This window comes from Pelobates fuscus, chromosome 6 (assembly GCF_036172605.1).
Source record: "Pelobates fuscus isolate aPelFus1 chromosome 6, aPelFus1.pri, whole genome shotgun sequence".
Classification (NCBI taxonomy): domain Eukaryota; kingdom Metazoa; phylum Chordata; class Amphibia; order Anura; family Pelobatidae; genus Pelobates; species Pelobates fuscus.
Genome location: NC_086322.1, coordinates 195,210,120 through 195,225,568, shown reverse-complemented (window position 1 = coordinate 195,225,568; position 15,449 = coordinate 195,210,120). Strand labels below are relative to the sequence as shown.

The 15,449-nt window shown below is 36.0% G+C and overlaps 1 protein-coding gene across 1 annotated transcript in view; it reads left to right on the top strand.

The window, feature by feature from the left end:
* The window catches only part of GRID2 (glutamate ionotropic receptor delta type subunit 2), a 1,057,299-nt gene that overhangs the window by 697,174 nt on the left and 344,676 nt on the right, over nt 1–15,449 (top strand). Inside the window, exon 8 of the mRNA XM_063458620.1 lies at nt 10,834–10,953. Coding sequence (XP_063314690.1) covers nt 10,834–10,953 — 120 coding nt within the window. The remainder of the gene's footprint in view (nt 1–10,833; nt 10,954–15,449) is intronic.

The window sequence follows — 15,449 nt, the reverse complement described above, 5'->3', positions numbered from 1 at the left end:
ATTACTGAATTACAAATGCAATGGTAATTCTTATATTTACTTAGGCCAAATACAGTCAGAATTCAGTGCGCCTGAGTGAGTTTGCAGCAATCACCCTGATGTATTTGGTATCCATATTAAAATCATTCCTTTAACATTTGAATCCTATACAAACTATAGGATTCAGAATATTCATAAAGCATGGGTTTTACTAAAATTCAGGACTTAATGCATCCAAGACCTGTTCTCAGGAAAGGCAATAGTAGATTATTTGCAGTAACATATATATATATATATATATATATATATATATATATATATATATATATATGTACACACATAAATAAATAAATATATATATATATATATATATTCAAAAAGAGAAGTCCTGCGCTTAGTCCCATTACTGCTGGGCCAGCAGCAACGACTACAATACACATCAGCCCCAATATATAGTAAAAACCAAAGAAAAGAAAATGTTACTCGCGCTTTCTCCTTAATCCCTATGTATATTTAGACAAATGGAGGTCATTTAGTTGCTCCAATGGCCATTGGAGGGAATGCCCGCCTGCCAACGTCAAGGCAGACCCCCCTAAGCGGGTCCCAACACTGACCCTTCAGCCTGCTTCCTTGAGCTTCTGGCAAAGATATCTCTAATGAGACAGAAAGGGGTATTTTTTATATACACCCCTATACTTATTAACCCTTAATAGGGAACACATGGGATGGGCAGCAGCATTGTAACCAGGCTGTGTGATACAAAGTAAATACAAATTAAAAAAGAGAAGTCCTGCGCTTAGCATGGGTTTTACTAAAATTTACTAAAATTCAGGACTTAATGCATCCAAGACCTGTTCTCAGGAAAGGCAATAGTAGATTATTTGCAGTAACATATATATATATATATATATATATATATATGTACACACATAAATAAATATATATATATATATATATATATATTCAAAAAGAGAAGTCCTGCGCTTAGTCCCATTACTGCTGGGCCAGCAGCAACGACTACAATACACATCAGCCCCAATATATAGTAAAAACCAAAGAAAAGAAAATGTTACCTGCGCTTTCTCCTTAATCCCTATGTATATTTAGACAAATGGAGGTCATTTAGTTGCTCCAATGGCCATTGGAGGGAATGCCCGCCTGCCAACGTCAAGGCAGACCCCCCTAAGCGGGTCCCAACACTGACCCTTCAGCCTGCTTCCTTGAGCTTCTGGCAAAGATATCTCTAATGAGACAGAAAGGGGTATTTTTTATATACACCCCTATACTTATTAACCCTTAATAGGGAACACATGGGATGGGCAGCAGCATTGTAACCAGGCTGTGTGATACAAAGTAAATACAAATTAAAAAAGAGAAGTCCTGCGCTTAGCATGGGTTTTACTAAAATTTACTAAAATTCAGGACTTAATGCATCCAAGACCTGTTCTCAGGAAAGGCAATAGTAGATTATTTGCAGTAACATATATATATATATATATATATATATATATATATATATATATATATATATATATATATATATGTACACACATAAATAAATATATATATATATTTATATATATACTTTTAGGGAAATCTGAAATTATACTGTATAGTGAACATACATGCATGCACAATCAAGCTTAATGACAGACAATCAAATTGACATACAACACAAATTGACTGACATAAACCCACAGCTCATTGATACACAAAGACAAGCTCACTGACAGACAAAGTCACTGGCACATACAGAAAAACTCAGTAACACACAAAGACACAAGTTCACTAGACACATTAATTTCCTGGACACACTTTCTGCAGGATAGGTCCAGGAACCAGGAGTAAGATTTCTTGTACAAATATAGAGTAAGTTATTTGGAACTATAATGGTTTAGTGGGTCTGTAACAGACCATGTGGCACCCCGACTGGGCACGTCCGTCAACGGATGCTTCCTAGCTGACGCAGAGGACTATAAGCACAACACCGGACACCACAAGCACTGCAGACTCCACAAGCGCCGTAGCTTAACTGTAATCTCACCATCTTCATCCCACCCTGGAACAACCTCTGACATCCTGGACCATGTGGGAAAGACCTCTCCTCCATGAGAGCGTAACAGGAACAGCTCTTACAAGAGCTAGTGATTATCCAAGGGAGTATAATGAGTATATCAATCCCTGGTAGCAGTTTCCCCCAATAAGAGACAGAACTCAGTATGGAGGGTGAAGTAAGACAGAAGTTTAATGGTGGCACACTGCCTTTTATGCAGGTTTCCCAACAAGGGTGACGCCCAGGTGGACCTTGTTGGGCACAGGGACACAAAGTGTACAAACCAATGAAAACAATGTGACAATGAATGACACTCATACAATACACAATCCCTCCCCTCTTCTGTGATATAATTAGGGCAGATAATGTATTAACTTAATTATCCCCAGGCAGAAAAAAACACACATTTTTACAAAGTTCAATAAGTACCCCAAAATACAACATATCCCCATAAAAGTCACATCCCCTGATAGCCCCGATCTGGGCGAACAACATAACCAAAATCACCCAGATCGGTTTGGGGTTTCAGGAATTTCCTGGAAGTCATAATTTTGACCCACCGTGCACATGGTCCCATGCCCAAAACAGTTCCAGAGAATTAGGGCTAACGGCCGGTCTCTCTGTCTAGAGTACAAAAGTACATACTTCACATGAACAGAGCCTTTTAAAGTGCATTGGGCAAGGTATATTGCAGGGCCCATGGTCACAGGGTAAAAGGCTGGCAAGTAGTTCCCTCCAAGAACCAGTGGCGAAGTTGCTTTCGTCACAGGGTCTTACCTTTATCAGATGGGAGCAGCAATCAAAGAAGTAAAACCAGAGGTCTAAAAACAATGATCATGCCACTTAAGTGTTAGAATTGGTGCCTAAACTAGCTACACTGAGATAAATGTGAGATAAAGTCTACACTCAAGGGGCAAAATGGGACAAGGGACATTATGGAGGAGGGCAATAAATATTGAATGACATAACCATGAAATTAATTTTCCTGGTGAGGCACAATCTGGAATGTGGAAACATTTATTAATGAAGCAGGCTATGATGGTAAAGAATGCCCGATAATCAACATAGAATATTTGATACAGTACTAACCTCAACATCTGAGGAAAGGGATTTAGGAGTAATTATTTAACATGACTTAAAGGTAGGCAGACAATGTAGTAAAGCAGCAGGAAATGCTAGCAGAATGCTTGGTTGTATAGGGAGAGGTATTAGCAGTAGAAAGAGTGAAGTGCTCATGCCATTGTACAGAACACTGGTGAGACCGCACTTGGAGTATCAGAAGGATATTGATACTTTAGAGAGAGTTCAGAGAAGGGCTACTAAACTGGTTCATGAATTACAGGATAAAGCTTACCAGGAAAGAATAAAGGATCTTAACATGTATAATTTGGAGGAAAGAAGAGACAGGGGGGATATGATAGAAACATTTAAATACATAAAGGGAATGAACACAGTAGAGGAGGACACTATTTTTAAAACAAGAAAAACTACCAGAACAAGAGGACATAGTCTTAAATTAGAGGGGCAAAGGTTCTAGCAGTGACTTCTACAGCATGCACTTGGCATGCTGCACATGTGAAAAGCTGACAGGTATCTCTAGGGGCGAACTACATAATATTTTATGGCCACAAAGAGGAATGGTTGAGGGAAGAGGAAATAAGCTCCTCTGGTTTTTAAAAATAAGGTGTTGTAACAAATAGTACATAATAAGTCACAACACCGGGAGCAAATTATCATTCACTTGCTTTTTGTAAGTTTATGATAATTTTAAATACTATTTACACACAGGCAGTGCTAGCTAAAAGGGACACTTGAGAGTCGAAAAAACTAGAGAGAGGGTCCTAAGAAGATTCTACTGGCCTGGAGTTTTTGCTTCGATAACAAACTACTGCTCCTCCTGTCCTGAGTGCCAGTAGAGGGCTCCTTTAAAAGCTTTTCGTAGTCCACTTGTATCCTTACCCATAATTGATGAGCCTTTTGAACGGATCGCTATGGACTTAGTAGGGCCACTGGTAAAATCCACTAGGGTGCACCAGTTTATACTAGTCATCTTGGACTATGCTACCCGATACCCTGAGGCCATACCCTTGCGTAATACCTCTGCAAAGTCAATAGCTAAGGAACTTAAGCTGAAGTAGCCTTTACAGATATAAAGGAAACTATCTGTAGCCAACCTGTCTTAGTCACCCCTGATTTTTCTAAAGATTTTATAGTACAGACCGATGCTTCTGAAGTGGGATTAGGGGCAGTCCTTTCACATGAATACCAGGGTGAAGAACACCCTGTCTTTTATTTAAGCAGGAGGTTGAACCCACATGAGAAGAACTACTTGATTGTTGAGAAGGAATGTCTTGCCATTAAGTGGGCATTAGACTCTCTTAGGTACTATCTGTTGGGGAGAAAGTTCAGATTGGTGACGGACCATGCACCACTTACGTGGATGTGTCAGAACAAAGAGAATAACTCCAGGGTTACCAGATGGTTCCTGAGTTTACAGTCTTTTAATTTTACGGTTGAACACAGGGCAGATCTAAAGCAAGGAAATGCTGATGGGCTTTCCAGGACTAAAGCAAGGAAATGCTGATGGGCTTTACACTCTCTGTTGTCCATGGTCGCTCAAACCCATAGGTATGAGCTGGGGGGGGGAGGATATGTGAGAGAAAATGTGGTCTGGTAGTTGATGGCATTTACATTAGGCCTGATTTACTGAACAGCAGCCTGAGGTTTGAGAGTTAAATGTCCCAGGGAGAGATGTTAGGTTTGCAAGATGCATTACTTGTACTCTGCAAACCACGGTATTGGTCCCTGGGGCGGAGCGCTTGGAGAGCAGGGTGGGCCAGTGCTCCAATAGTACCAGCTGCTAAGTAACAGTCGGACCAGAACTTTTATATTGCTTAGTAGTTTCACTTATGTCTAATTGCACCTCACCTGTATCTGATCAATTAGCTAGCAGGCTTTTAAAAAGAAGGGATCAGCATGCTGCAGAGTGAGGAGGAAAAGCCAGAGGAATGGTGTCTTGAAGTTATACTTTTTGTAAATTGGCAAGTGAGAAAGTCACCCAATTCCAGATAGGGATTTGCTGTGTATAGTAAGTGCTCAAGCAAGAGCAAGGAATTTTGTTTTGTTTATTTTTCATTTTTGAAACACCTGTGTGTGTGTGTGTGTGTGTGTATAAATATATATATATATATATATATATATATATATTTCACTGAATAAAGCTGAAAAACTGAGCTGGATGTGTCCTGGACTTTCATTACCCTAGTAGGCTGTGGTTACAAGATCTGTGACAAATCCTACCTGGAAAAGAGGTGGTGTGTTACAATACATATATATATATATATATGTAATATATATACAGTATATATATACAGTTGTAAGAAAAAGTATGTGAACCCTTTGGAATGATATGGATTTCTGCACAAATTGGTCATAAAATGTGATCTGATCATCATCCAAGTCACAACAATAGACAATCACAGTCTGCTTAAACTAATAACACACAAAGAATGAAATGTTGCCATGTTTTTATTGAACACACCATGTAAACATTCACAGTGCAGGTGGAAAAAGTATGTGAACCCCTAGACTAATGACATCTCCAAGATCTAAATGGAGTGAGATGTCAGCCAACTGGAGTCCAATCAATAAGATGAGATTGGAGGTGTTGGTTACAGCTGCCCTGCCCTATAAAAAACACACACCAGTTCTGGGTTTGCTTTTCACAAGAAGCATTGCCTGATGTGAATGATGCCTCGCACAAAAGAGCTCTCAGAAGACCTACGATTAAGAATTGTTGACTTGCATAAAGCTGGAAAGGCTTATAAAAGTATCTCCAAAAGCCTTGCTGTTCATCAGTCCACGGTAAGACAAATAACACAAATTATCCTCTAATAGCAACAGGGGGCTAGAAGGAGCCTCTTGTCCTCCTCTCGTTGGTGATGCATTCCAGGAACCCCAAGGAGCAGGAGCAAGAATCAGGTAAAGTGCAAAAACTTTTATTTGGCAGATAAAAACAATAAAATGAAATGGCCCGGTCCTACGAGTTTCATTCCGTCAAAAGAACTTCCTCAGGGACCACCAATAATAAAATAAACAAGTGAAATACAATAAAAATGCCGCTTAATTCCCTCCCCCCACAGTTTCCTTTATATAGGGATCCATTCCCTTGTTGATTGGCCATGAGAATGTTTTCCGAGATATGCAACAGCTGTTCACAATCTTTGTTCCTCGCTTGTATGCCGTTTGCATTCCATTTCCCATTTCCATGTGTTACAATTATGTAATTCTTTCTCTGTCCTTTGTCTACTTCCGTATTTGCGCACTGAGGGTAATTCTGTCCTTAGACCCTGTGCCGGGTCGTGTAAAAGTTACGTTTTTACCAACACACAAGAGCCTATCTTTTCAAAGAGATCGTTGTGAAAAGAGTATTGTTACAAATGAATAACCTCTGAAAGAACATATATTCAATTGGTGACCAATTCAACTCACAAATCAACTAACTAATTTATATCACCACTCTATAAGTAAAAAATACAAGAAAAACTTAAGGTAAAGTGCAATCCAATTACTTAAGGTGCATTTCTTCATCATACGTTAAAAATCATTCCATATATCATATTCAATTTATAAAAAAGGATATTTCTAACATTAAGGGGTTCCTTTAATGAGTACCGAGCAGCAGGATATTACAGTTTTAGTGTTACTGTACCTTAAACCTATAAATAATTCACAAAACCTTTCAAAGTACACAGTAATCCTATAAATATTCAGTCACAAAGTTCAAAGTAATGAATTATCAAATTTACAAAAGAATGGCACTGTTTTTACCTTCATTCATAAGATTTATATCCATATACTTATTTACACGCCTCATGAATACAATGTGATCATTCAGGTGACAGATAACATGAATATATCATCAGAAATATCTTTCACTTAAAGAACAACTGTCAACTCAAGCTTAGTATAATAATATAATCATCATTTCACGAAATTTTAAAATGAAATAGATTGTTTGGAGAAAAAAAGTGAAGTATATGTAAAGAGAAAAAAAAAAAGAGAAAAATTAATCGCTACCATTAGTATATAACAGGATCCTTCAGCCATATACATCCACCTTGGATCAGAGAGTATTAAAAACCTATAGTTAGTCTCTATAGTATTCCCTGCTTCTCTGATGGGAATGAAGCAGGGAAGACCTTAGATACTGGCTGTAATTCAATGAAATATCAATTAGTATCTTAACACTAAAACCACGTTGGTTGCTACAAGTTGCATACAGGTTCAATTCCATATCTAATTTAATTTACCATCTACTTTGAGTGATGAACTGACACATTTTTATAATGTACAGATACACTCAATTTGACTCAAGAAACAATAAGTAGAATTCATATTTGACGAGTAGTGCCAGGTGGGTGACTGCCTCCATATCTTTTAAGATTACATGCTAACTGTTGTTCCATGTAAGATTATTTCACACAATTGACTGTGTAAACCATGCTTTATCTTCAAGCAAGCATTTTATTATTAATTCATTTTCATTTGCTATACTTTCTGGCAACACCATTCCTACTCTTTACAACACTTTCTATCAAATCTGTGTTGATCCTAATTGCTTTGATGGTGCTAAATGCAATATATCGCAATGATTTTTGTAAGTAAAACATATTGAAAACATTTATTAAATAAATAAAAAAAGATTTGAGAATGTGCACTTAGGGGATTGTGCATGTTGTACATGCTGTCAATCAAGTTCTGAGTTTTTTTTTGCAATTGAGAAACGAAATTTAAATATTTATTACCTTGATGACAACAGAACAAGTAAATAACATCTATTGTCAAACACTCTTTCCTTGTTATACGCTTTCAACAAATATTTAGCAGAATATAATTGCATTACTGGGTGGCTTTGCCTGTCATTGCAATCAACATTTGGACAAATGTTTGCTGGAATTGTGGAATTGTAGAATATTTTTTTTGCATTATGTCAGTGATAACAGAGGGGTCATGTTGAGTGTCTTCACTTCCTCATTATCTCAGCAGCAAAAGAGGGCAAGGCTCTGGGTGCTGGTAACACCTTGTTTTATGGCAAAACCATGTGAAAACAGCTGTCGGGATCCCGCGGGCGGCTGCGAGGGGAGGCTGCACTCCGCTCGCAGTACTCACCCTCCAGCCGTCCGCGGTCCTCTCCTCCACGTGGGCTCGGCGAGCGGCATCCTTCCTGCCTCGGATGCCGCCTGCGTCTTCCTCCATGTCCCCCAGCAGCAGCATGCATGACGCTGCACGCTGGGAGACCGCCCAATATATTACACGCCGGGGTCAGTCACCTGACCCGGCGTTAAAGGCACAGTGCCTCAATCACAGTGGGAGGTTTAGATATCTCCCACGTGTGATTGTTAATTCTGATTGGAAATTATCCAATCAGAATTAACCTTATGGTTTAAATACTTACCTTTCCTGTTCCTCCCTGCCCTGTTGTGGTCTTTGCTTGTTAGTATTGCTACTGAACTTGTGTTTCTGGTTACGTACTCTCTGGCTTGTTAATCTGACTTTGTGACTTTCTCCTACCCTTTGACCTCGGCTTGTTTCTCGTTATTCTGTCTTCTGGTTCCCCTTACTCGGCTTGTCTCCTGACTATTCTTTGTGTGCTTAGCCCGGCCACTCTAAGGTCCGGTACTGCACCTTTTCTCTGTGTGTGTGTGTGTGTGTTAATTATTAAATAATTAGATAATTAAATGCATTTAACAGAACTTTGAAAATTAACTGTATGCAATATATGAATATGATATATGAATATCACATCTTTACCAGCACAAATACATACATTAAACAAATGCTCTGATGTTGAGGTGACAAATTGGCTCATCTCTTTTACATAGTGCATGCTAAAATCTTCAGTATTGTCTATATCTTTATAAGGTCATGCCGACAAAACCAATGGGGAAGGATTTCATGATTTATTTAATAGTCTTTTTTTACGTATAGTATGTAGTCCTCTCTAGTAAATAATTGTGTAAAATAATGATGTGTCTTGCAAGTATTACATGTCAAGAATTTATGAACTTATGTTTTATGTTTATGTGTTTTTTAACGAAACAATGTATTGTTGGTAGCTGACATATGCAAAATGTAATCAAATATATTTAGCTGTCAACATGCTGAATTATTTTAATAAACATTTCTATATGTATTTTTCATTCAGCACAATTCTCTGTTTCAAATAAACAGCATCAACATATAAGTATGTTTAGACAAGGATACTGAAATGGATATACAAATGAACATCTAAAGTTTAGAACATCGTGAAAAATAGCAGAAGTAGCCGATTCTCTTTTGAAGAATAGCAAGGCATACAGAAAGATATTTCTGCATTTAATTGGCTACTTAAAAGTACAATAGGAGAAGGAATTGTTCCGAGATACCTGACTGGATTCAGAATACTAGCAATCAGCACCTTTGTACTCAATGTATGATGTGATAATTTATGGCAGAGTAAGAGCAGATATTATGTTGTATTTCCTTTGATAGTCTAGGGAAGTAAAATGTGTGTGCATGAATCAATCTGAACAGGTGATTGATGCTCAGTGCAACATAACTAGCACATACTAGTAATGGCTACTTTAACACAGCAGGTGTATGGGGAATATTCAGTATTTACAATGTTGTTTAGCGGCAATCTAGGCCTACAAGCAAGTGCAACCCAAAAGCATGTGTGGAACCAATATTTGCCATTGGTGGCATTTGTTGAGCCTAAAGAAAAAATGCCATCAAATTCTAATGTTATAAAAGAAAAGAGTATATGTGCTATAGTCTCTATTTTATTAGTTCATAATACGTACATGTATTACTCTTTTCAGTAAATCTCATGGCTTGCACTTTCTCTTAGAGCAGGGGTCCTCAAACTCTGCCCCCCCCCCCCCAGATGTTGCTGAAATACAACTCCCATGATTCTTTGAATTACATAAATAGCCAGAGAATCATGGGAGTTGTAGTTCAGCAACATCTGGGGGGCCGGAGTTTGAGGACCCCTGTCTTAGAGGGTGACAATCTTAAGACGTATTTGGTCAAAAGCATTGCTTATCCAACCAAACATTGTGCAGATGATCAAGATTTAGACTGTGTTCAAATAATTGAGAGCTAGTGTGTGCCCATGGATACTAACATCCAGTCCAACTGCTGAACATCTTAAAATACACTCTGAGAAATGCCATAAACAGAATTATTTCAATAACCAGGTTGTTCACTAAAGTGAGAATTCAAAGTGAATTCAAGCAAATTTGTTTAAATTAGCATGTTTTGGAATTCAAATGAATTCAACGTGAATTCAAATTTAAGGCCAACTTAACCAGACTTGAAAAAGTCTCCATGTTAGCTTTCCAACCAGCTTGGCTACTTTGACCTCTAATTTAAAATACACTTTGAATTCTCACTTTAGTAAACAACCCTGTAAAATGATGCATAATCTTAGCAGATAAGTGGTGCTTTTGAACAAAGAGGGTTAAATATGGACATTCCCATGGAGCAAGTGTAAGCAAGGAGATTCAAAAAATAGTTGTTAACATCCGTGCATTTACAAAATAATATGCATCAAGGATATATTACATACACAACTGTAAAAAAAATAAAATACAGATTCCTTTAAAAAGTAATATAATAATTGTGTCAAAATGTAATTATTTTAAGAAACATAAGATTAGGATTTTTATTGGCAATGTGGCTGTCCCCCTGAAACTAACAAGATGTTTGTTTGTTTTTTAATTTACATTACATTTTCTTTTGGTTTCTTTTTTTCAAAGGGAGCAGTAAGTGGCCTGACTGGTGTTTTGGAATTTGATGACAATGGTGGAAATCCAAACATCCTTTTTGAAATTCTGGGTACAAACTATGGAGAAGAGCTTGGCAGGGGTGTTCGAAAGGTAAGGTTAAAATTAATAAAATCATAAATATGTTTTATTTAAAAATATATACACAGGTGGACAAATTATTTCTAATAAACTGAAATTTTCAGGGCTAATAAATTACATTTTTTTCATTTAAATATTCTGCAAAGCTTTTGTGAGCCATGTTTCACTGATTGAATTGTTATGGACACGGTAAATTACTTTTCCACTTGTAAAACAATCTTTGCTGGTTTGCCTATTTTATGAACAAAATGTTTATTGTCTTTTTACATGGTTTACACATTTATCTATATATAATTCATGTTCTTTATTTTTATTTGTTTACACAAGCAATGTCAGTGTATGTGGCTACAATATCCAGAGACATTATTAAAGTAATAGATGCTGATCTGAGAGATAAAAAAAATAGTCAATACCCTGTTTCTAAGATAATACAAATGTGCTGACAGTTTGATGGGGCAGATAAAAATAAATGTGCTGATTTAAAAAAAAACATGTAGCACTTAAGAAACAACAAAAACATGGGTTGTACAGGAGCACTTGAGGCACCTGGACATAATAATGCACACAGAAAATAACATACTTGACTTAATATGCATATTAGTCCTTTGCCAACTATCCAACTGAATATCCGGTTAGAAACATAGAAACATAGAATGTGACGGCAGATAAGAACCATTCGGCCCATCTGGTCTGCCCAATTTTCTAAATACTTTCATTAGTCCCTGGCCTTATCTTATAGTTAGGATAGCCTTATTCCTATCTAACGGCATGCTTAAACTCCTTTACTGGGTTAACCTCTACCACTTCAGCTGGAAGGCTATTCCATGCATCCACTACCCTCTCAGTAAAGTAATACTTCCTGATATTATTTTTAAACCTTTGTCCCTCTAATTTAAGACTATGTCCTCTTGTTGTGGTAGTTTTTCTTCTTTTAAATATAGTATCTTCCTTTACTGTGTTGATTCCCTTTATGTATTTAAAGGTTTCTATCACATCCCCCCTGTCTTGTCTTTTCTCCAAGCTATACATGTTAAGTTCCTTTAACCTTTCCTGGTAAGTTGTATCCTGCAATCCATGAACCAGTTTAGTAGCCCTTCTCTGAACTCTCTTTAAAGTATCAATATCCTTCTGGAGATATGGTCTCCAGTACTGCGTACAATACTCCAAGTGAGGTCTCACCAGTGTTCTGTACAATGGCATGAAAACTTCCCTCTTTCTACTGCTAATACCTCTCCCTATACAACCAAGCACTTCCTATCCCAGAAACACGTGTTCATTAATTTTATTTCCATCCACTTCTGCACCCGACTCTCATTGCTTATATCAGTAAATGAGATGTCATTAGCTACTGCATTGAGAATGATCCTTAAGACAAAATAATGGCTTATTTTCACACATAAATCTATAGCAAATTCAACATTTTAGCCTGTTCTTGTTTATTGTGGAAATCAGAAAAGTGAACTAGATCCTGTGAAAAACGTGGGAATGATGGGCAATGAGTAAACATTCATACAGTATATGTATATATTTATATATAAATGCATTTATTATATCAATAACGCATAAGAAATTGGTGATAAATCCTCACAAACATTGCTTTTCGAAGCAACATTTGATAAATGGGTTGAGGCTTACTAGAGTTCATTTTAAGAAAATAGGAATACAAAATTTAAAAGAGCATCACGTTCTTTGAATGTAAAAAGACATTTGCTACAGTTGACATATATTAACTATACTACAGTTGGTTAGCTACCTAAGGGTTTGGAATGAAGAATTGCATGTACTAGCACAGCAGGGGAATAAAATAGAAATATATTTCGTGAGAAAAAAAGACCTATTATAAATCCATATATGTATTTCTTTGATTGTGCTACAGATTGTGCTAGTCTTTTATTCTATAAACATGCAGGTTAGTTGCTAAATATCTGTATCATTTCTACAGCCTGTCAATAATGACGTTTTTCTAAAAACAGCATTATTTGTGCTATAATATTATTGCTTTAGCTTTCTTATAATTACCATTGTACTACATCCCTTTGCATACTACTTTGATATGCTTTAAAAAGGTTAATAAAGTGGGTTCAGAAACAAAAAAAATATTTTTATTTCTATGGAGTCTATTCATCAGCTTGAAAATTAACTTGATAAAATAACAATTGCACTTTATAGATAGTTTTATTGCATTTTATAGATAGTTTTACCATCCATTGAGTTGTGTACTAAGGGGCTGAGGAAGCACAAACATTATTCACAAGATGATAATAATGTCAAGCTTTTGAAAACAGATAATATGACAAGTGGGAAAAAAAAGACATACATTTATTGAAACCCTAGTTATCATGCATATATTATTAATAGTGCCAGCTCTGTTGTCTCTTCACAATATAATAGAATACATAACACATTTATTTAAGGTTATAGTAATACATTATATGCTTCATTAGTTATGATAAGATGTTGGGATAGTATGGTATTCCACACTATAGTTTCTCATCCTGTGACATCTGAATGCATTTTCTTACTATTGTCAGAGAATACTTTAATATCTATTTTGTTAAAACAATGTCTATTAATCTGTTCTGTTATTGACTTGGATGAACATGTATCTAAACATTCAACATTTGTTAACAAAAGTATTTTAGTGGGAGGGAAGAAAGAAATTGCTATTTTTTTTTTTTTTTTAAAGAATTTAAAAATAGTACATACATAATGGGTTATTCACTCAACAGTGAGGTTTGAGACATTTCCAACCAAACTAAAAATAAAAAATAAAACTAAATAAACTAAATAAAGAAATAAAAAATCCTGATGTGCTGTTTTTTTCTATATTTTACAAATAGCGTGTGGACAGTGTAGTCAGTCAAAGGTTACTTCCCGATAAAATAATGAATACCTATTGAGAATTTATTCAGAAGTGCTGAGACAATGATCACATATGATATTGCTATTTGACTCAGGATTGGTGTAATTGTAATTGTTTTAGTTCACCCCAATATTATCAATTTATTTGTCTTTATGTTGCAAAACACCTTTTTTTCTTCATATATACTTTTTATTGAGAGGGTGCATAAATTTGTGACAGTAATAGTATATCCTTGAATGACATTAGGTGAAGTGACATTATCAACATAATTCTACTTCAGATTTGTCTCTGCATGAGGCGATTAAAATAATTAGTGTATAGACTGCATGTATTTAGTTATTTAAGTTTTTATTGTATGGCTTCTCAGTAATATTGCTCATTCTACTGATCTTTAGTATGGACTTCCAGATGGATGGACCTCCATGCCACTCAAACAACGCAGTATTTCCACAAAAAGGGGCTTTTTTTGTAGTTCTACGTATCCAATAGAATTAAAAATAGCATTAGGACTCCCAAACAAAAACAAAAAACAACTACTTTCTTAAGTCCTTGTGGTGACTTTTTAAATCTCTGACAAAATTTACTGATGCTATTATGCTTCCTAGATACTATGCACATTCTGCATATAACTTGTTTTTCTAATAACCTAACATTGGCAATATTAGGTTGATATGTATCAGCAGAGGTAGATAAGAGAAATACAAACCCAAAGTCTTTATTTTATTGGAATCATTGTGGATGCTGAACTAGAACCTGGCATATATATTTTATCCAATGTCTTGAATTTTCTCTCTAGTCTCTTTTTTTGTAAATATATTTAGTTGTGCATGTTTTGTGAAAATTCTTTAACACATCATTTTATCTGATGTTCTTGTTATAAAAGTTGGCAGGTTTTAATATTTTTCATATTTTTTCTTTTTTAACATTTGACTTTTATTCATTTCTAAAATAAAGGGAAGGAGTCGAAAATAAGAAAAAGGGGGGACATCACTTTTTCACACGTCATAATATAAATATTACAGATAATACAATGTACAGCTAATATCACCATGTAACAACACAGTATGAGCAATTCTACACTACTTGTACGCAGCTGGTTATATACTGAAATGTTTCAGTAACACCCCTGTTACTGTGCAACCAAAAGGAGTGTAGTCCCAATCCAAGAATAATTCTGTAAAAGTGTTTTTTTTCCTTGTCTAACAGAACCCAATTACTATATGTGCTATAATGTCCCTGCATTGAAATTCTTTTTGAAGGGTTTTAAAAATTTGTTCAGAAATGCTTTGCTTGTCGATTCCTTTGAGGGATAGGTGGATTTCCAAGTCCTCACTAAGCTCTGTCTCAAGGAAATTTATAGAGGAAGTCTAATAATGAGAGGCATAAAACTAATCTGTAGAGCTATCAGTTCCTTAATAGTTTCATGAATGTTTTTCCAGAAGTGGAAAATATTAGTACAGCCCCACCATACATGATACATCATACCTTCTGCCTTGCCAAAACACCAGCAGCTCAAGGAGGTATTGGGGAATAACTGAACCAGTACCATATACCATGTATAAATAATTTTACATTGTTCAAAATGAGCTGTGGGTCTAATTAACTCTTTTTGTGCAATACGCATGGGATCCCACTGTTCTGGGGA